This window comes from Sciurus carolinensis, chromosome 11, assembly GCF_902686445.1.
Source record: "Sciurus carolinensis chromosome 11, mSciCar1.2, whole genome shotgun sequence".
In the NCBI taxonomy this organism is placed as follows: Eukaryota; Metazoa; Chordata; class Mammalia; order Rodentia; family Sciuridae; genus Sciurus; species Sciurus carolinensis.
The window spans coordinates 11,262,060-11,284,637 of record NC_062223.1 but is presented as its reverse complement, the minus strand read 5'-3'; the positions used below and the strand labels follow the sequence as shown (position 1 = coordinate 11,284,637).

General features: G+C 56.1%; 1 protein-coding gene across 3 annotated transcripts in view; it reads right to left on the bottom strand.

Moving 5' to 3' along the window:
- Macrod1 (mono-ADP ribosylhydrolase 1) overlaps positions 1–14,403 on the bottom strand; it is a 134,540-nt gene extending 120,137 nt beyond the window's left edge. The window contains exons 1-3 of one of the 3 annotated variants that reach the window (XM_047515780.1): positions 13,966–14,403; positions 5,295–5,396; positions 4,577–4,693 (exon numbers count right to left, since the gene is read on the bottom strand). In XM_047515780.1, the coding sequence (XP_047371736.1) occupies positions 4,577–4,693; positions 5,295–5,396; positions 13,966–14,260 (514 nt within the window). In that variant the 5' untranslated portion in view covers positions 14,261–14,403. The remainder of the gene's footprint in view (positions 1–4,576; positions 4,694–5,294; positions 5,397–13,965) is intronic. The other 2 variants (XM_047515779.1, XM_047515781.1) reach the window with 2 other exon arrangements.
- Positions 14,404–22,578: the final 8,175 nt, after the last annotated feature.

The window sequence follows — 22,578 nt, the reverse complement described above, 5'->3', positions numbered from 1 at the left end:
GAACTGCAAGCACGGTCCTGTCACTGGCTGCTGGCCGCGCCGCCCTCACTGCTGCTCGCGGCCGGCAAGCCTCAGCAAACACGTTTAAATCTGAAGTGACAGATAAAGCGATTTACGGCGACAGTTTAGCGTCAGATCACTTCCCACCAGGCAGTCGCGTCCCTGCGGCCCCCCAGCCTGCCAGTCCATCCAGGCGGTCTCTAAATCACCACTCGGCAGAGGCCTGGGGACAGCTGGGAGCAGGGCGGGGCCGCTCGGCGGCCACTCAGTTGTCCCAGCTCCTGGCCACGCCGGCTCCGAGGGATGAAGCGCGGGCTGGGGGAGCTTGGGCCGGGACAAGGGCTGGCAGGTTCTCACCACTCAAAGCCGGGCACTTGAGGAACAGCGGCCACTTCATGCCGCATTTTAAATAAATAAGCAGCTTAAACGCCGCCCTGTGAAGCTGGCTTGTCCTGTGAAACACGACCAGGCCCCTCAAAGGCCTCCTGGACCTGCCTGGCCCCGGCCACCTCCTTGCAGAATTAATTGGTCCCTGCAGCGTCACGCGGTACTTTATTCAGACCTCCCTTCTGGGCTTTGTCACATTATCTTCTACTTAGTTGCCCTGGCCTGACTCCCCCAGTATTAATTACTGGGGTTCCTGGGTCTGGCCCACTTATCGTCCTCACACGGCCCTGGGCTGGGGCTGGCGGGTTTGTCATTCTTTCCTTTTCTCATTTTTTGGATAGAACCCAGGGGCGCTACCCACTGAGCAACATCCCCAGTGCTTTTATTTTTGTGTTTTGAGACAGGGTCTCACTAAGCTGCTGAGGCTGACTTTGAACCTGCAATCCTCCTGCCTCAGCCTCCCGAGCTGCTGGGCCTGCAGGCGTGGGGCCCTGTGCCCAGATGGATGCCATTCTTCAGATGCGGGAGGCGGAGGGTGCTCCCAGGGGCCTGCAGGAGTTCTGGGATTGGAACCCCTCAGCCTCTGTGCTCGTGATACTCTTGGGGGTGCTGGGCTAGGACCGCTTTGAAGGGGAAGAGTCCTGTGTCTTTATAGAAAGTGTCACATTCATCTCTGCTTTACCCCTTATGGCCCCAAGGCCAGAGCCAGACAGTCAGACCCCTGGGTTGGCCAAGAATGGCGGTCTTTGTGCCCCAGGCATTTCCTGTCTGGACCTCAGCTGTGTGTCAGGAACAAGGGCCTAGGCATAAGCCTGGTAGGCAAAGGCTCAAGGCTTAGAGGTCACAGGGTCAAGGTCATGACCCCTGTGGTCAAAAATAGACACCAATACTCAGGAAGCCATAGACTCCCAGGGGGGAGACCCCAGACCTGAACTCTCCTAGGACCCAGTGCTGGGGTCACAGGCCAAACTGGAGAAGCAGGCAGAACAGGGCGGGTGGGTGAGGGCCCGCAGGGGCTCCCTGGCTTATCTCGCCAGCATGGCAGCCCAATTTAATTAAGATGGATGTGGCACACCCTCCTGGGCAGAAGCCCTGGCGGGCACAGATGGCAGGAGCCTGAGACTCTCGCGGGTGCTGCCCTAGCAAGTGGCCTTGGCCACCAGCCCAGGGGAGGGCAGAGATGTGACTGTTGGGGGGACTCTGAAGGTCTGTCCCCAAGCATGCTCTTGTGTCCTCAAGCCCTGACACCCACCGGATGTCCCCCATTCTGCTCTCTGCCCACCTCACCCCTACTGCATGCCACCTGGCACACACCAGGCACACGGGCCACACAAACGCGCCACACGCATCCGCGCGCCACACGCATCCGCCCCCCACCTCCTAGCGAATACCAATAGCCGGGGTGAAAGTCCGCGCTGGACAGCGCTGGACCCGGAACGCCAGGCCGGTTCCCGGGTGGGGGGTTGTGGGCGGAGCCTCTGGGGAGGGGGCGGGAACATGGCGCCCCCCTCCCCGGGCGACCAGGATGGAGGGCTGGGGAGTCCCAGCCCCCTTCCCTCACAGCCCCCATCCCGCCCCTACAGCCTCCCTGAGCCAGACCCGGCGGCGACACCCCCTCCCCACCTGGCAGCAGGGACAAAGAGGGACAGCCCCCGCCCCCCGACAACCCGACAAAACCCAGAAGCCCTGTCCAGACCTCCAGCCCCCGTCAGCCCACGCGCACGCCGTCCCCGCGGGCCACCGACACCCACGGGGCCAGCGCTGCCCGTGGCTTCAAAAATAAAAATTTAAAAATTCCCACCCGAGATAATCGCTGTCTCCTTGCGCCCATTGTGGCGGCTCCGCGGTCGGCGCTGAGAAGCAATTATTCACGGCTAATGATTATAATCAAGTCAAATAGAATTTAATGGACACGTATTCTCTTCCTGCTTGAAACTTTACATATGAATTAAGCACATATGGGTTTCACGAGGCACAGACGCAGATTTATGCAGCCCCGAAAAGCCCCGCGTTGCCGGCGACTTTTATTCCGCTAATAAACAGGCTGATTTATGGGCTTGGCCGGAGCCGCGAGCTCTGCTGCCCCCTGGCGGGCGGCGCGCCGGGTGCCACAGCACCGGGACCTCCAAGTCTGACCAGGCCCAGGGCACCTCAGACCCACCTCAGGCCCAGGCTCTGCGTGGGAACCTGTGTCCAAGGCCTGCTCCAGCCACTCCCTGTGGTTCCAGGACAAGTTCTAGGTCCTCCTGACTGAGACTAGAAAAAGGAGATCCCAGGAAAACAGGACAACAGTGTCGGGTAAACTGAGGCAAGCAGGAGATGAAAGATGATCTCTGGGGGACCAAGTACCTGGCATCCTTGGGACAGGATGCTCAGGATGATGCCAAGGGCAGCCACGCCAGCAGGGGGTGAGCGTCACTCACACCACACACCCAGCCATCCCGTGGGAACTCGGCTGCCACCCCCATGTGCAGAAGAGGAGACAGGCCAGCAGGGACCAGGAGAAGTGAGGCCCCAGAGAAACTGCAAGCCCAGCCCCACCCCAGGGCAGCTTGATGTAGCCAGCACCAGAGTGCACCCAGGCTGGCCAGTCACCGGGCGCTTAGGAAGAGACAGCAATCATGCCCACAGCCTCCAGAGCCCCAGCCTGCTCCATCCGCATCCTGCTGAGACCCACCGAGGCCCCTGTGTTCTCCTTCGTACAGCCACCACCAATGAAAGCTGGGAAGGAGTTCCTGAGAGCTCTCCCTCTGGTCACTGCAGCACAGCAGCAAAAGGACCCAAGCGGGCACCTTGAGCCCTCTTGCCAATGACAGGGCAGCCCATGACCTTCATCACCACCCCCTGGGTCAGCCCAGCGCCTCCTGGCAAAGGGGGCAAGGGTTTGCTCTTCTCCCCTGGGCTCCAGGACATCTGCCAACCCAGAAGTGGCTGTCTGAGTTCTGTGGTCCCCAGACACCCACAGACCTTGCTGCCACCCACCAAGGGCAAGTGGCCCAAGGGAGACACACCAGGACAACCAGCAGAAACCCAAAGGTGACCCGGCTCCTCCCCACCAGCCACTCCTGCCTCTGTGTGACTTGTCACCTGTGTACCCAGGACAGGCCATGTGCAGGGAGAGGGCACAACCCCATGCAGCTACACAGTTCTGCAGACCCCGAGGGGAGACGTGCCGAGCAAAGCCACTGTCAGAAAGACTGCAGGCCGGATGGGAGGGCCAGGGACAGAGCGAGCAGCCCCTCCGCCCGGACCCTGCAAGCCCAGTCACCTGAGGAGGACCAGGGGCCACTGCAGGCAACCGCACCGACTCTCACTGGCACCGAGGTCAGACGTGATTACTGCAAACCAAAGGGGAGGTCAAGGAGCGTCCGGAGACCCGGGCTGTCCTGGGCCTGCACAGGCGGGGCGGGGCTGGCACGGCGGGGTCTTCTCTGTGAGTTGGAGCCCAAAACAAGAAGGTGTGCCCTGGTGTCGCCGGGTCTAGGGAAGAGGCGCCCTTCCTCGGATGCCGGTGTGCGTGTCTGCTGAGTGAGCAGCAGGCCGGCCAGGCCTGGGGTGCAGCACCCCTGCCTCTGCCCCGGGAAGCACCTGCGCCCTGGGGGGCCTGACCTGCCCTTGACGCCCCGTCCTTTCCCAGAGCCCTTCGACTCAGCCACTCAGCCGGACAACCAGGGCACCTTCCCCTACTCTATCATCACAATAAACTGCCACGCCAGCAAGAGGCGAGGGACGCCCAGGAAGCCAGCCGCGCGTCTCCAGGGCTGGAGAGCCGCCAGGGGTGGCGCGAGGCCTCTCTGCACCCCACTCCCTCACCTGCCTGGGGGAGGACAGACGGGAGGGGGAGCGGCTGCAGCCCCCCAGGACAGACGGCTGGGCCTGGCCTTCCTGGCAGGGCCGCCCGGCACGGTTCCAGGGTTCCAGCCGAGCTCCCTCCCTTTGCCAGCCGCTAATGGCTTTGGGAGCTGCGAGGCAGCTCAGCAGAGCGAGGCGCCCCCGACACAGCGGGTCAGGGTTTCAAGAGAGAGGAGCCGAGCGGCGGACACACGAGCTCCCGCAGCCGGCGCCAGCAGCCATCTCGCCCGCCGCGGGAGCCTCTGTGGAGCCAGGTGGCGCCCACCCACGTCCGCCCCACAGACCAGAGCAAAGGCAAGGCGGCCACCCAGGTCTCTGGCTCAGGCCGGTCACTCACCCGCGTTGACGATGGCATCCACCTCCAGCTTGGTGATGTCGCCACGGAACAGGGAGATCTTCTCATTGAGCTGCTTGTCCTTCTTGAACTTGGGCTCCTCCACCTTCACTGCCACCCCTGGAACAGGTAGGGGCCATGGGGTTCACAGGAGTTCCCCCGCAGAGTGACCAAGGCAGGGCCCACGGGTCAGGTGCAGCCCCACTTCCGCATAGTTGGTGGCATGGTGACCACTGATGCTGGCAATGACTCCCACCCTGAAGAAGGACCTACTGCGTGCAACATGAGTCTCCTGGACTCTCGCAACAGCACCACAGGCGCACGGGTGCATCACGCCATCTGGCCCCACTTCACAGATGTGGAAACTGAGGCGTCGCCAGATAAGTGACCCGTCCAAGGTCACAGGTTACCAGGCCAGCAATGGCAGAGCCTGGGAGCTCACCAGCCCCCAACCCCAGGCAAGCAAGCCTCAAACCCGGCTCCAACAACCAAGTAATCGTGGGCGGGTGGCTTATGCGGCCTAGGGCTGGCTTCCGAATGGTGTCATGGGAATCAAAACTGAACTGGCCTCAGGCTGTGTTAATAATTAAGAGAGCTGACACATGCAGAATCCCCCGCACAGCACGCGCTCAGTCCCTCCACGCGCGGATGCTTCTGGTCTGCATGCGTCTCCCAGGCCACCGGTCTGAAGCGGCCACCGCCAAACGGTGGGCCTGCCTACCTTTTGCCGTCTCCTTCCACGTGGGGATCTTCTTCAGCCTGGTGAAGTCCCTGCAGAAGTAATGCTCCTCCCTCTGCTTGTCACTCAGGCCCTTCAGGAAAGCTGCAGGGGTGGGCAGGGAGGAGAGTCAGGGAGCGGGTAGCCCGGGGCCCTCAGACCCCCGCTCCTGCCCCCCAGGCCCTCCTTCCTACAGCCAGGTGAGTGTGAGAGCCCAAGAGTCCCCAGGACATCCTGCCCACTCTTTGTTCAGAGGGGGAAACTGAGGCAGGGAGGCAGAGGGATGCTCAGACACCACGGACCTCTGGGTTCAGAACTCAGCTTGACCGCTCCAGCTGTGTCCCCATCTCTGTGGGTCCCTCCTCTCCTCATTTGTAGAAGAGGATTAAGACTCCCCTAGCAGAATAATTTCCACCTCACACACAAGCCAGGTACGTGGGCGCCACGCAGTTACCTTATCAAGGGCACATCAGAGTCAGGACTTGGGAATGGCAGGGCAACTGTCCTCAAAGTACTACAGAACAAAGCAGGTCTGGCGCCTGGTGACAACATCCCCCCACACTGACTGAGGGCGCCCCGCTAAATATTTTTGGTACCGGGGATTGAACTCAGGGGCACTTAACCACTGAGCCACATCCCCAGCCCTTTTTTGTATTTTATTTAGAGACGGGGTCTCACTGAGTTGCTCAGCGCCTCGCCTTGCTAAATTGCTGAGGCTGGCTTTGAACTCCTGCCTCAGCCTCCTGTGGCGCTGGGATTACAGGCGTGCACCAGCTGCTCACTGGTTTTTGCCCAGCTGGGAGCTGTTGCGCCATGAACCAAAGAAGTGATCTGAAAAGTCCCCATTTTACAGATTAGGATGCGGGGACCTAGGGAGTTGCGAGGCCACCCTGGTCACATAGCCAGTGAGGGGGAGCCAGGCCCCCCTGCTCATGGATTCTGGGTCTGCCTGGTGGTTCCCCTGCTGCAGCCCCGCTCCCTGGGCTGGGCCTTCTCGTTGGCCACACCAGGCAGAAAAACCCAGAGCTGGGCTCCTGGGCTTCTCAGCGGAGCAGCGAGGGTCCTGGCTCGCAGCTCACGGGCTCCTCCTGCTGGCCGCAGGACGCCTTGCACACCTAGGCTCTGCCCAGCCTGGTCCCCCCTGATGGAGCAGCCCCTCTGACTGACCGCGGGGAGGCAGGGTCACAACTCACAGCAAAGACCACGTCAAGGAAATAAAACAGCATCAGAAAATTGGTAGGAGGGGAACAGCGATTGGACGAGGTGCTGAAAGAGGCGGGTTGCCTCCCAGAAGCAGAAATGGCGGGCAGCGAGGCCGCTGTGTCCCCCCAACCCCACCCCCGCATGAATGCCCTCTCACTGCCAAGGCCAACTAGTCCATCCAAGCCTCTGTCTCCTCATCCATTCACTGGTGGCTCTGGTGATATCGCTCTCCGGATGCTGAGAGCGTGGCTTGACATAAGTCACAGAAAGGCTCCGTTCAGAGTCTGCTCACTGCTATGGCGGGACTATTATAAAAGGCCAGTAAAACCCCAAACTGCTCTCCTGCAGCTGCCGCCAGAGCTGCACTTCCTGGCAGCCACTTCCCAGCCCCTTCCACACGCATTTATTAGGCACCTACGACATCAACTCCTGCATTGGGCCCCGGAGATACACTGATGTGACCCTAAAATCTAAAATCCAGCTGGGGACACTGCGGCTGACACAGGCATCACAAATCAAGCCACTCAAATTCTGAGATGTGCTGCAAAGGAGTCGTCCCCAGGGATGGGCAGGAGGGGGGTGGGGACTTGGAGGAGGGGGAGGGGCGGGCAAGGGGGATGATCAGCTGCAGAGCCCCAAAGGCTTATTGAGGATGGACTCCATCCCAGGGATGCCACAATCACCCCGCTCCTTGTTCGGGGGATTGCTGGGGGTTGAACCTAGGACTGAGTGCATGCTAGGCAAGCGCTCTGCCACTGAGCTACAGCCCCAGCCCCCTCTTCATCCTTTCTAAGGGGACAGGGTACCCCACAAGGTCCCTCCATCTCCAGCAGCCCTCACGCCCATCTTCCTCCACCCTCTTCGCAAGGGTCTGCCCTCCCTCAGGCCCCACAGCAGCAGACTGAGCAGTGTTCCCACTTACGGGCTTGTCTCTTAGCACGTGGGGGGACGGACAGGGGAAGGAGCTCAAGCAACCCTCTGGGCCTGAAGCCTCAACTGTCCTTTTCTCTAAAACGAGGGTGTGGGGCACCGGGCACAGCTGGGCACACCTGCGGTCCCAGCACTCAGGAGGCTGAGCAGGAGAATCGCTTGAGTCCAGGTGTTCAAGACCACCCTGGCAACGATGCAGGACTATAAACAAGCAAACAACGGGCAAGGGTCTGGAAAGCCTTCCGGAGCCTTCAGTGCGAAGCGGGCGGGGCTTGGTGTGGGGAAGCTGGCGGCTGGCAGGTGGTACCACCGAAGGCCAGGGCGATCCCGGTGGACAGGCTGGCCTTGATCCAGGCTCTGCCCCTCACTGGCAGTTTGAATGCAGATCAGTTAATAAATATTTATTGAGCATTGCCCTGCATCAAGCCAAGGGGCACAGGGCAGGGTGAGGTTCAGAGTCTGAGAAAAAGGGCAGACCAGGGAACCTTCTGGAAGTGACCCCAACTTCTCTGCTCCATCCCCAGGAGCTGCAGGTCACTGGAGGGAATCCCCACCACCAAAGGGAAGGCTCCCTCTAAATTCCTGACCTCCCCCTGGCGACCCCACCTGCCCAGACACACTAGGTGCTGCTTTGGGACTGGGCCCCTCCCTATCCCCTCCCCACCTCCCCCCCCCCCCCCCCCCCGCCACTCCGCTAGCTGGAGAATCAGCTGCCATCCGATACCACCTCTGCCCCCACCAAGCTGGAGCCACCACTACCTGCCAGCACTTTGCCCTCCCTGGGATCACCAGGCATGAAGGTCCTTCCTCCCAGAAGCTGCCCAGGGGGCCCTGCACCCGCCCACGAAGGTGGGGCTTGGGGAGCAGCTCCGCCCTAGAGCACTTGCCTAAGCTGCACAAGACCCTGTGGCCTGAGGGCCACAGGCCACCGCAGAGCTCACACGTGCTTAGGTGCTCTGCCTGAGTCAGGCCCCAGGCACCCCGTGGAACTAGTCCAGGTGCCCAGACCCACCTTAGGCCCTCTAGTAGACGCCATCTGACATGCCACCACCTTGTTTTACAGAAGAGGCAAAGGGACCTGCCTCTGGTCACACCCAAGTGAGAGGGATCTGGGGTGGGGTTGTCCCCCCATTTACAGAAGCCTGGTCTAAGTGACCCAGAGTCTGCACAGCCTCCTCTCTCCACCAAGGTCCCAAAGATGGCGCTGCTTCCCGGAGACAGCATCCTCACTGTGCCACCAACCAGCTAGGTGCTGACCCTGGGGACACCTGTCATCCTGTCCCTGCCAGCCTGAGGCCCCACATGCACACCTCGGAGGCCAGCATGCCAGACGCCATGTCCTCACCTCCGGGACAAGGCTGCGGTCTGTCTGGCAGAGGAACCTGTGCTCTGCGCTGGCCCCAGGCTGCCTCCGCCCCCTGCAGGAGCCGCCGCGTCGCTGGGCACTGCCCTCATCCAGAGCATCTTCCAGCTCCGCTGCCAGCGGGACAGATGCACACGCGAAGCACGAGGGTTTTTTATAAACCACGTAAAGCGTGCATTTTCATTTTCCTCCGTTTTTGAAGAGGCGAGGGTATTTCACAGCTCACTGAGACAGGTGTTGTAGAAAGATGTTCGCAGTAAATTTTGATGGGGAGGCCTGACCCCGGACGAGGCTTCCAGCGGCTGGCGGCGCGGGCGGCCAGGCCATAAAGCGCCGGCAAACGGGAATTCAATGATGTGTTTTAAGAAGTGTTTTTATGGCGCTTTGCAGGACGGTGTTGCGAGGGCGAGGGCCGCTGGGCTGCCGAGGGAGACTCTGCCTCTGGAGGAGGCCGGGCGGGCAGGGCTGGTGACACCGGGTGCCCGTGACATGGCGGTGTTTAGACTCGGTGGCAGGGACATGAATCACCTGTGCCCGTGGTCCCCCCAGGAGCGGGGCTTGTCAAAGCCCGTGGCAGGAGCAAGGGGACAGGGCACAAGCCTCCTCCCCCACGGGAAGGTGCCAAGCTGCATCCAGGCAGATGTGGGAGGCCCCCTCCAATCCCCAGGTGTGCCTGGAAAACCTGCCGGCTCGGCGGCCACAGCAGACACATTATGGCTCCAGATGAACTCCCCCGGGCCCCTGCCCGGCAGCAGGAGCTGAGGTGGAGAACAAGAGCCCTACCTTGAACCACCTGGGGGAGGACCTGTAATCAAAGGTCCGTCCTCGACCCCAGTGCCAATCCAATAACAAGGACACTGTTTTGAGAAAAAGGAAAAAGAAGGTTTGTTGCTTTACTAGCAAGGGAGAAACCCAGGGGACTCCTGTCCCAGAGGCTGTGATTCCCCCATCAGGAGGGACGGGGGCTTTTAAAGGAGCTCTTCAAGGGTTGCATTCCAGGTGTGTCCTAACAGGGGGTCCCGGGTGCCTGGAGGCCTGTTAGGACTCACTTGTTAGTTTGGGAGACTGTCACCTCCCAGGGCATCTCCTTCCCGTAGCGGGTGAGTTCCAAGGCAGTTAACTAGGGGAAGAAAAGGTAACTCGGCCTTCTAATCTTATTAAGGGGGGAAAGGGGAGAAGAGGAAAAAATCATGGTCTTCCAGAAACACAGGCCTCAGAGCAGTGAGGGTCACATGCAGAAAACGAGGGGACCATGTTACAGAACGGGGCTCAGAAGGCCCAAGGACAGGGCGCCAGCACGGAGATGGGTCTGCAGGAGCCCAGCCAGGGTCACTGCGTTCAGCACAGAGCAAAGAAATGGGCCTGACAGAGAGACAAGGAAGGGGGCCCATGGGACCCTCGCAGGCCGTCGCTGTGATGTGACCTCCATCCCATCTCACAGATGAGGAAACTGGGGCCTACGGAGCAGGGAGCCCTGGCCCTGGGCCCACCCAGGTCCAGTGACACCCGTGATCCTTCTCTTTTTGGCACACGGCTCTGCCCCAGGTATGGGCTAGCACGAGAAGACAAAACCAGGCCTCTCCTGCAGTGACACAGGCCCCAGGTGTCCCCAAGGGTTCTGCCTTAAGTCCCCTCATGCCCAGCTGCCTTTACAGTGTGGCTGTTTCCACAGTCTTGTGGAGGAAAGGCATCCCAGGACGGAGACGAGTGAATCAGAGCAATTGATCCTGGTCACAAGATCAGATATAACGAAAAGACCGAATGCCACCCAGCCAGGAACACCTGCCTGATGGTCTCTACTTACCTGGAGGGAAAATGGGCCCAGAGAAGTGGGCAGTAAATTTGGAGGTGGGGAACAGACCAGGCTCAGTGCAGGGGCTTACCACCTCCAGGCTCAGAGGAGGCACTCCACACCGTATAGACTGGACTACTAAGCAACCACCCAGGTGAGGAGATTCTCGGTGGTTCCCTTCTCTTGGGAGTTTGGTTACCACCAATCTTAGAGAAAGGATCACATCAGGCAAGCTGACAAGCATTTGGAGCCCTATCTAGTTACATCTTCGAGAGAAATGAGAGCACATGTCCATCAAAGATGTATAAAAATGTTCAGAGCAGTTTTATCCACAAGAAACCCAAACGCCCATTGAGAGGAGAATAGGTAAACCATGGTACATTCTTAGGATGGAATATTAGACAGTAGTAAAAAAGATAATCACCCTGTTGCTACACCCAGTGATGTACACAAATCACAGACACGGAATTAAAGGAGCTGGATGTGCTATTTCCACGGAGCTTGAGATACAAAACAGATAGTAAGAAGAGCGAGGGCCTCCCAGGACTTCTCAGGGGAAAGAGGCTCCTTCTGGGATGGTGGGAACGTGCTAGCCACCAGCCAGAGGAGCACTGTACACAGATCCACAGCACGACAGGCCGCGCACTCCACGCACTTGGGTGCATAACCCGCCCAGCTCCAGATGCAATTCGAATGTAATGCAAACAACTGCAGGGCTGCCAGGGACAGTGGTCAGGCATCAACATCAGGCCTCCCGGGGAGTCCTGCTCACCTTCTGCAGGACACACTTCTGTTCAAAAGGCAGAGCGCTCACCCAGCATAGCAAGGCCTGGCTCCACCCCAGGAGGCCCCCCCGCCCCCCGAGAGTGTAGGCCAGGCTCCTTAACTCAATTCTAGACCCTAGAACAAAGTGGGAAGAGGCAGTGTGTGCTCTCAAGACGATGTCACAAAAAGGGACTGTCACTTCTCTTTGGGTCTCCTCTGTCCCCTGCTGGTGAATCCTGTGCTCTGCAGGAGGGAGGCCAGCTGGCGTGTCCTGAGGACACTCAAGAGCCCTGTGGGGAGGACCCCAGGATGAAGAGCTGAGGCCTGCAATCCACCCCGACCATTGGGTCACTCTTCCAGCCCTAAATGGACCCCCACCAACCAAGGGAGGTCCCAAGCCACAAAGACGCAGCTCAGATACTCTCAGATTCCCCACCCCAGAGACCCTGAATTAATACATGTCTGCCGTCTTGTCACAAAGTTTGGGTTTCTTTCTTTCTTTCTTTCTTTCTTTCTTTCTTTCTTTCCTTCCTTCCTTCCTTCCTCCCTCCCTCCCTTCCTCGCAGTACTGGGGATGGAACCCGGGCCTCATGAGTGCTAGGCAACGTTCCACCACTGAATCACATCCCCAGCCCTTTTTTATATTTTATTTACCGACAGGGTCTTGGCTGGCTTTGAACTCACCATCCTCAGCCTCCCAAGCCACTGGGTTTACAGGCGTGCATCACCATGGCATGGGTGATTATTATGCAGAAACAAGGAACTAAACACCAAGAGCTCTGCACCTCACCCAGGAGCCACCGCCTGGCACCTGCGGTGAGCCATACACCCGCTGGCTGGTGGTGGTGGGCTTCTGGGGTAGGGAACTAGAGTTAGAGGCAGGAGATCTCCAGATCCCTTAGGCTTGACCAGCTGTCACTCAATAATGGGCCTGGAATGATGGGCCCAGCCAGCTTCTTCTCATCTGGCCTCCCTCAGTTCAGGCCACCTCCCCTGAGAAGCCTCCCCTGCCCTCCCAGCTCAGTGGCTCCACCTTGGCTTCTTCCTGTCACTGATGTGACCTGACACTGCTTTGCCTGCTTGAATCCACTCTTTGCTCTTTCCCCACTAGAGTCTGAAATCCGAATGCCCAGCACTATGTGGCTCTGGCCGAGTAGAAAATGCTCAGTAGAAATCTGTTGAATGAATGGCTGGAAATCCCAGTTCCAAGCAGAGGGAAAGAAACCCAGGGGACCCCTGGCCCCATTAGCTCCCACAAGTTCAGCTGTTTTCAGGGGCACCAAGGAATGGGGGGCTGGGAAAAAGAAGGCCTGGGTCCTAGGAACTGCAGCAGATCCCAGAACAAGTGCCAGTGGCCACCTGTCTCCCCAGTTCTTTCCCACCATTCTGGCTTGTGACTCTGACAAAGAGTGGGGAAAAGCAGGGCTCCCTGAGATGACAGTGACGCCCCTTCCCGGTATCTCTGACAGCTCCCCACTCCTTGCCCCAAGGGGTCTTTAGGAACAAGGGCAGACGGTCTCACAGCCTCTCTGTTTTCTCAGAGTAACATCAGCTGTTTTAGGATCAGGGCATGCAACGCAATCCAAATGACAAGAATAAATCATTTTGATTTCTATTGCTACTTCGCCAGTCCCAAGATAGCCACCTTCCCTTTACTTCCAAAGAGACCAGGCTTAGGCCAGCCTGCTCTGCCCCGTGGCCACGCCCACCAGCAGTCCAGCCAATGAGGCGCCTTCTTTGCTCTTTTGAAAGAAGACCCAACCAGGAGGAGTCACAAGAGCCCAGGGGTAGGCCCTGAAGGGCAGGGGCAGCTGGACAGTCAGAGAAAGCTATTTGGGGTTCCTAGTCCCCTTCCCACTCCAGGGATTCATATCCCCTCCAGAACTTGTGGCAGGTCCAGGAGGGAGAGTAGTTTGATTCTCAGCGGCGGTAGAAGGCGGTGTCAAAAGTTCTCACAAGCAACACCCCATCTCGAACTGCTCCCCAGCGGTCTAACCTCTGTGCCCCAGGAACAGGGCAGGGACAGTCACAAGTGGCTAGAAGCCAGCAATGAGGGCAAAAGAGCACCAGACCTTGCCCGGGAAGACTCTAAGCGGGGCTGGGCTAAGAGCAGGGCAGGTCTGCCTAGGGAGGTCACTCTGGGGCTATCTGACCCCCAGATGGACGGCCTGCCCCAGGGCTGTTCCCACTTGGCCTCAAATGCCACCACTTGAGAACCAAACTACAAGTATGGGGAGGTCAGAATTCTAATCTCAGTTCTACCAAAATCGCTGAGTGACCTTGGGAAGTGGGTTCTGCTACTGGGCCTCAGTTTCCCTCCTGCACAATGGCCTAAAGTGGTAGGTCCCAAATGATCTCTGGGGGTACCCAGAGACCCGTTCCAGAGGTCAGGCCGCTGTAGTCACACCGTCCCCAACAGGAGACTCGACCTGGTCTTGCGTGAACCTGGTGTGGGGCAGGGTACGGGCCAGGGGGCGTGGCTGCGAGTGGGGGAAGTGTCCGACTTGGGGCAGACAGGGCCTCAACTTCCCCAGGTCTCTCGGTGGAAGAGGCTGCTCGTGGGGTGCTGTCCAATCGGGAGACCCACGTGGGCCACCCTTGCCCCTCGCGCTTCCACTTACATTTTGCCTCCTTCCAGTCGGTGGAGGTGCTCAGGTCCACCTTCGCCGCCATGGCCAGGGGGGCCCAGGTGCGCACCCCGGCTCTCCGCCCCACCGCCGCCGCCCCCCAAGCCCCAACTCCCGCCGAGGTTCGCGCGCGGGGGTCGTGCGTGCCCAGGGACGCCGGAGGACCGCACACACTGCTGCGGGTCCGCGTGGCAGCCGAGGGGCCGGGCCCGGGGCGCGGGGCGACCAGCAGCTGTCCCGCCGCGCGCAGTTGTGCCAGGCGGCGGGACACTCGGCTCTGCAGAGACATGAGCAGGCGGCGCGGGGCGGCTGCCCGCCCACTTGGACTCTATTTACGGTGCTCGGGAGAGTCTCTCCCTTATTTACTCGGGGACCGGGTAGCGCGTGCCAGCCCGTGGCGACCTGCTTGGAGCCGGCGGGCGGCGCGGCCAGAAAAACCCGGGCGCGCCGCTGGGCACCCTGGAACTTGTAGTCCGGCCGGCCGGCGGGGCCCGCGCGCTCCTTTACACACGTGCGCGTCCCTCCCCGGCCGCCGGCCGCCCCCTCGCGGCAGCTCCGCCTCGGGGCTTTCCCGGGCTGCGGTGCCAGATCTGCCGCCGCTGCCGCCGGACAAGGCGCGCCTCCCGCCCCGCTTCTGCGCCCCGGGCCCCTCTGCGGATCGGGCGGGCCCCGGCGCTCCGAACGCGACACGGAGGCCAGCGCCGCGCCCTCGGTGCCGAGGGGTTTGCAGCCAGAGGGACCCGAACTTTTCTCTCCACTGTCACCCCGGCGCCGCCCCACTAGCCTCGCAGCTCCCTATCCCGCTCCCAGACCCCAGGAGCGGCGAGTTCCCTGCGGCGCAAGTGGGCTGATGACAGGTACCGAACCGGTACTCCCAGTTTGGCGACTTTTCCCAGGCCGCTGCGCCTCTGCCTTCTAAAAGCCCCAGAGGCGGAGGCCTGCTGGAACCGAATTTAGAGCAACCAGGGAGGTAGGGATGGAAATAGTGGAATCCGAAGGCAGAGATTTGGGAGCCCTGTGGCTTTCTCGGGTGGAGAATTAAATCGATTTTTTTCCTTTACATTTTCCCTAACTTCTTACAGACTATGAGGACAGATTTTTTTTAATTGAAATATTTTAATGTTCTCCTATGCTATTAAAATAATTTTCACAATAATGGATAGTTTTCCAGGCTGGGTGTGCAGTGGTAGAGGCTTGCCTAGTATACAACAAGGGGATTGATCCCTAGCCCGAGGTAGGAGTAGGGGGATATGTTTCAGTGCCTGGGAGTTAGAAGCCAAGGTTCCAGAGAAGGTTCCCATACTAGCTTTGCGTCGTGGGATACACTGGCCTCTTGAGGCTTCAGCTTCTGGAACTGTACATTAGGGATGAGTTGGCACCTTAGGAATGAGGTTGTAAACCTGCCCCTGCAGCAGTAGCCCTGGTCAACTGTGTGAGAGTGGTCAATCTGCCCTGTGGGTTCAGGTGGCACCACCACTGTGACCATGGGCTGAGCCTTGCACTTCAGACAGTAAATCAGCTGGAGGGTAGGTCAGCACAGGCCCTTGACAGTGACCCAACCTGGTAAAGAGGGTAATGGGGCCAATGAGAAGCTAAGGGCCAGGAACCAACCCCTCCATCCCCACTTGGGCCCAGGTCTGATTGGTCCCATCTGTGGTCTGATAAATATTCTTGCACCTGTCACTGATTCATGAAACAGGTGGGTGACCCTCTGAATTGGGTACCTAGCACCTTAAACAACACCATTTCTCATTTCTGGGTTTTGTTAGACAGAAATCTGACAGGAGTTGCTAACATCAAGGCCTCCTCAGGGCCACGGTCCTTCCCAGAAGCTGCAGGGGAGAAGCTGTTCCTTTTCCAACTTCCAGAGACCACCTGCATCCCTTGGCTGGCAGCCCCTTCCTCCAGCTTCAAAGCCAACACTGCAACGTCTCCTTTCCATCTTCTGTGGTGGCCTTTCCTCCAGTTCCTGTTTCCCTCTTTCATGTTCAGGGACCCTTGGGATTCCACGGGACCCACCGGATAATCCATGATAACCTCACTACTTAAGGCCAATGGATTTGCTACCTAATTCCCCCTTTGCCCGGCAACATTTTCACGGGCTCTGGGTTTAGGATGTGGACGTTTCTGGAGGGCCTTTATTCTGCCCTCTCTGTCCTTGCTGGCAAGCCTGGGGAAGCGGACACGGCGAGTGGCAGGGGTCCCAGCCAGGGAAAGTCTTGGTGCCCAGTCAGGAGGTCGCCTCTCACCCAGACCGGAAAATCTTGAGCGCCCTAACCCCTCCTCCAGCCAGATGCCCCTGTGCACCAGCCCCTTCTCTTTCTTTTTGTCGGGACTCATCTCTGTTCTCAGGTGGTGGCTGAGATAGTGAAGGTCCCAACCAACAGCCCTCCATGGCTTGCTGTGTGGGAGACCTGGGCCATGATTCTGACGAGGCTAGGGAGGGTGTCTTCCTAGAGGTTGATCTGGGCCTTTTGGAAAAAGTGACATTTTGCCAGGTACCAAAGGTGTGTGTTGTGGGCACTGCAGGCAGAGGGACCCCCAGAAGCAAAGGCATGGAAGTCTCTGGAATGCCAAACCCTCCAGTGGGGCTGTGGCACGTCAGCTGAGGGGTTTTCATGTTGGAGAGGGCTTTCACGCAGAGAAAGGCTACCTACTGCTGCTTGTGTTTAAATTAACACTTTATTTATTAAACATATAAATTAAACATTTTTCTTGAACACCCAAGTGCAACTTGCAAATCTAGTTTTCTATTTATAAATCTACAATTTTTTATAAAATAAGAAGGATGACTTTCACTATCCCATGATTAATATTTAATTAACTCATAAGTTTCACAGATTAAATTCCTCTTAAAATGAATGCCCATTATAAACTTAGGTAATTAAATTCCCTAATAGATTTTAAACTCCATTTCGCAGAGTTGAAATACATCCGTGGGTCCTCAAACGCCTTACACTCCAACAGAAGGGACTTGCACATTACCAAGCACAATTTTTTCCTGATCATGTAAGCCACTCTTGTACACTGAGAGACTAGTCTTGAAAATGTGGTGGTGGGCTGTCTGTCACATGGCACACATCTGTAACCCCAGCTACTCAGGAGGCCGAGGCAGGAGGATCACAAGTTCAGGACCTGCATGGGCCACTTAGCAAGACCCTCTCTCAAAATAAGTAAGTGGCCCTGTGTTCGATCCCCAGCACTGCAAAACAAACGGAAAAAAAAGCAAACTTATAACATGATGAATCCATTCCTATAAATCCTCAAACACTGTTTCTGAATTTGGGTTCTCTTATACTGTGTACTTGTCTATTGCTTCATAATAAACCACTGGAAATTTCCTGATTTAAAATAACAACCCTCCTAGGATGTGGGGAAAAAGGTACACTCATACATTGCTGGTGGGGCTGCAAATTAGTGCAGCCACTCTGGAAAGCAGTGTGGAGATCCTTAGAAAACTTGGGATAGACCCCCCATTTGACCCAGCTATCCCACTCCTCGGCCTGTACCCAAAGGACTTAAAATCAGCATACTACAGAGATACAGCCACATCAATGTTCATAGCTGCTCAATTCACAATAGCCAGACTGTGGAACCAACCTAGATGTCCTTCAATTGATGAATGGATAAAGAAACTGTGGCATATATATATATATATATATATATATATATATACACAATAGAATATTACTCAGCCATAAGGAATGATAAAATTATGGCATTTGCAGGCAAATGGATGAAATTGGAGAATATCATGCTAAGTGAGATAAGCCAATCTCAAAAATCCAAAAGGCAAATGATCTCACTGATAAGCGGATGATGACACATGATGGGGGGTGAGAGGGGGGCAAGAGTGGAGGAAGGAGGGACTGTATAGAGGGAAAAGAGGGGTGGGAGGGGTGGGGGTGAAGGAAAAAATAATGGAATGAATCAAACATCATTACCCTATGTAAATGTATTACTACGCAAATGGTATGCTGTTACTCCATGTACAAACAGAAACAACATGTATCCCATTTGTTTACAATAAAAATAAATTAAAATTAAAAAAAATAAAATAAAATAACAGCCCTCCTAAACCAGCAGTCTAGGCTGGGGTGAACTGGATGGTTTATCCGCCAGCATCACCTCGGTCACCCCTGCACCTGCAGCCTACGGTCATCTTGCAAGTCCACAGGGGTGTCCAAGATGGCCTCGCTCACTCATGCAGCTGGCAGTTGGCACTAGGTGACCCCTGAGACCACTCGGTTCTGTTCCACGTGGCCTCTCACCTGTTGGGGCTGTGAAGACACCCAAGGGAGCAGATGCACCACCTCTGCAGGGCTGAAGTGGGAATGAGATTGGGGCCACGTCCAAGGAGGCTTTCCTGGTACATCTGCCGCTGAAAACTGGAACAGGACCCAGGGGAATCCTTGCACACCCACTCCTCTCCCCGGGGTGCAGGCACCGCTGTGCCCTGAGTCCTCCACCTGTCAGCCCCACCCCTCTTAACCTGGCTGTCTTTCTGCCTTTTGTTCCTTCATCTGGTGGAAGGGCTTCCATGCCTCCGCTGGGGTCTCCTGAGGTCTGCTCTGGGAGATGACAGTCTTGCATTCAACCCCCCATCCAGACCCTAACAGTCTCTTCATATTTTCCTTTATCACCTGCCTACATTCATTTTACTGTCTGTTTCACTGGCCACGTTGCACAGTCATTATATTGAGAGGTGCATAGGGACGGACAGGTGACAAGGTGTAAAATGTCCAAAGCTTCTAGCTACAGACCAGGAGCTAGGATAGCAGGACACTCCTCCTGCATCTGAGTCCCCACAGGGTGGGTCTGAGGACCATGTCAGGTGCCTGGGAAAGGCCTGTATGTTCAGGGCCAGCAGGTCCAGAATGTTCTTAAACCATACTGCCTCCCCCAGGAGGGCCTGGGTAGGCCAGAGCCAGAAACTCCTGGAGCTGGCAGAGGGAGGCTGTCACTGCCTTTGGACTTCAGAGAAGGTCTAGGAAGGAGCCAGGTACTCAAGGGACATTTGGTTTGATGTGCACAAAACTCTTTAAAAGTCATATTTATTGTAACAAAATTTAACAACATAGAAATAGAATAAAGTAACATAGAAATAAAATAAAAAATGAGGGCCAGGGGCATAGCCCATGCACGAGACCCTAGGTTCTATTGCAGCACCACCAGGAGAAAACGAGATGATTCAGTTGAAATGAGGCCTAGTGGTAGCAACTAAAAAGTTTTTCTGCTTTCTGGGTCATTCTAGCAAATTATTAAACCCAAAGGAGGGGTCATGGGAACCCTCGATTTATAGTCAGCTGGTCAGAAGTATGAGAGGCCCAGGACTTGCTACTGATGACTAGGCTGAACCTTAATGCAGTCTGATGTGTGCTCCAGGGATTGAATCCAGGAACCACATCGCCCATATTTTATTATTAGACACAGGGTCTCGATGAGTTGCTTAGGCCTTGCTAAGTTGCTGAGGCTGAATTTGAACCCTTGATCCTCCTGTCTCAGCCTCCAGAGCTGCGGAGGACAGGCACGCACCACCACGCCTGGCCCCATCAGTGTTCTTGTAGAAGAAAGTTGGTCAGGCCTGGTGGCACGCACCTGTCCTCCCAGCTACTCAGGAGACTGAGGCAGGAGGATCACGAGTTCGAGGCCAGCCTGGGTAACTTCTCAAGACCCTGTCTCAAAATAAAAAAGGCCGGGCATGTAGCTCTCATGTGGTAGAGTGTCCCTGGTTTCAATCCCTAGTATCATAGAAAGAAAAGAGACAAGAGAAGAAAAAGGAAGTTGGATACAAAGAGACACCAGGGATCCCAGGGCACAGAGGAAAGACCACATGAGGAACAGCAAGAAGGCGGCTCTCTGTAGGAGGAGGAGAGGCCTGGGGAGAAACCAGGGCTGCTGCTGCCTTCCAGAACTGGGAGGAAGTTCTTTCTGTTTCTAAGCCCCTGGGTCTATGGTCCTTCCTTAGTTATGGCAGCTCCAGTAGACACGTCCCCATTCCCAAGCCACAAAGGTACTTACTTTAGCCTTTGGCTGTGTATCCTTCTAGACTTTCCATGCATATATAATAAAACATGGAGATTTACATGCATAATTTTTTGTGTACAAAAATAGGATTTGGCCATACACAGTGTTCCACAGCTACTGTGATCGCTTTTTTGATTCATAAGCACTTCTGACACCAATTGTGTGTCAGATTCTGACCGATTCTCCCAAACCAAAGGGGCGTCCTACAATTCACACCCATCCTAACACTAACTACCTGGAAGTAGCGTCAGATCCCACAAGTTAATGCTCCATTGCATGAGGGGGGCCCCACGTCAGCTCCCCACAGCAAATCCTGGACCTTCTGCACTTCTGACCAACTGAGTATAAATTGGGGATTCCCATGATCCCTACCTAGGGTCAGGAATTTGCTAGAAAAATCCACAAAATTAGCTGGGTGTGGTGGCACAAGCTTGTAATTCCAGTGACTCAGGCAGGAGGATCTCAAGTTCAAGGCCAGTGTCAGCAGCTTAATGAGACTCTGTTCCAAAATAAAAAATAAAAAGGGCTGGGGAGGTGGCTCAGTGGGAGAGCACCCCTGAGTTCATAAAGAGAGGTTGGTGGGAAGAGCTCACGGGTTCAGGAAAGCAGTTTGCTTCCTAAAGCTGCCCAGGGCCAGGTGTGGGGAGGGGATGGGAGGCCTGTGGAGTCTCTTGCTCACTCTGAACCACCAGCCTCTGTGTGTTCACCATTCTGGAAACTCTGAACCCATCAGTTAGGGCTTCTGCTAGGTGGGATTGCTTGTCACTGGCCATTGGTTATTATGAATAATAAAAGACGTTCTTCCTGGCCCGATCATTCTGGAGACTTTGGATCTGAAGGAGCTCAGTATCAGGAACCCAGGACGGAGACCACATATGCATTTTTTATGATATCACTATATCCCAATGGTGCATTCCAACACATATATGGGCGTGTCCCCATCTACCCAAACGCTCTTTGTCACTCTCACTAACTCTCCAGTCTACGGAGGCAGCATGTGCTTTCCGGGCTCCTCCACGGCTGGACGGGTTGATGGTTTCCGTTGCTGTTGCTGTCCCAACAGTGTTACAACACACACTCTCAGCTACCAGGGTGCAGTCCCCATGAGATAATCCCTAAACTAAATTTATAGCTGACATTGCAGTCTACGTCCACACCACCCTGAATACGCCTGATCCCACCTGACACAGACGTGGCTAACGGTACCTTCGCCCAGGATAGGGCCTTCCTCCCATCCCACACTCTGTCTCTTGGCATTTCTCAAGAAAACTGCTGGAGCCCAGTGTGGGGGTACACACCTACGATCCCAGTACTCAGGAAGCCAGCCTGGAAAATTTAATGAGACTGTGTCTCCGAATGAAAATTATGCCTAGAGGGCGTGAAGACACCATCCCAACACCCCGTACACACACACACACACACACACACACACAAACAGATGCTGGAAAGGAGACAGCAGGGTTGGGACACTGGGATCTGGGGGGACTGAATCATTTGACCTAGAAAAGAATGATCAGAATGGGGAGTGAGGAGGTCGAGGGGGAAGGTTTACTTCCTGAGAGAGTCTGAGGGACCCTGTGGGGGACTGAATGGAGGTCACTTCCATCTGCTCATTTAACAGACATTTTATTAGACACTGACCAGAGTCCCCACATTGGGGTCGTGAAAAGAGAAAACTATCAAGTAACAAACATCGAAAGAGCCTTTTGAAATGGAGTCAAGAGACCACTGGGAAATTCCCGCTGCTGACAGAAATGCGGACTTTGGTCACCTCCACCCTTTCAACGCAGGCATCTGAAACCACCTCAATATGATGAAGTTAACCTGTACCCAGAGGCCCAGAGGCGTATCAAGAGGTTATGGACTCTTGCTCCTTTGCTTTGTTTGTGGTACTACCACTGAGCTACCTCCCCAGCCCTTTTATTCATTTTGAGACAGGGTCTCAATAAATTGCCTAGGTTGGCCCCAAACTTGCCATTCTCCTGTGCCAGCCTCCTGAGCACCGAAATCATAGGCACGTGCTGCTGGTTCTGCGATGCAGCCTGTTGCATGGATGTTTCTGTTCTGTTTACACACTCTTCATTGGGTCGTGGTCACATAGCCCTGTTCCTGCTCAGTTTATGAGCCCCCTCTCTTCCTGCCTTCCTAGGAACACTGAGTCACAGCTGTCTGAACCCCATCTCCTGAGTTGTAATTCCTGAGAACCCCGAATAAAATCCCCCCATTTTTGGTGTGGGAGAGGGAACCCATGGCCTCGCTAACCCAGCCCTAGAGTAATAAGTTGATTTTTTTTTTTTTTAAAGAGGTGGGGGTCTAAATGGGGGTCTGGCTTTGAATTCCTGGCTCAAATGATTTTCCTGCCTCAGTCTCCCAAGTAATGGACCACAGGCATGAACCACTCCCAGTTTTATTTATTTTTATTGTTATTTTTTTTGGCACTGGGGATTGAACCCAGGGATGCTGTACCCGTGAGCTACAGCCCAGACCTTTCTATTTTTTATTTTGAGACAGGGTCTCACTAACTTGCCCATTCTAGTCTCAAATTTGCCATCCTCCTGCCTCAGCTTCCTGAGTCACTGG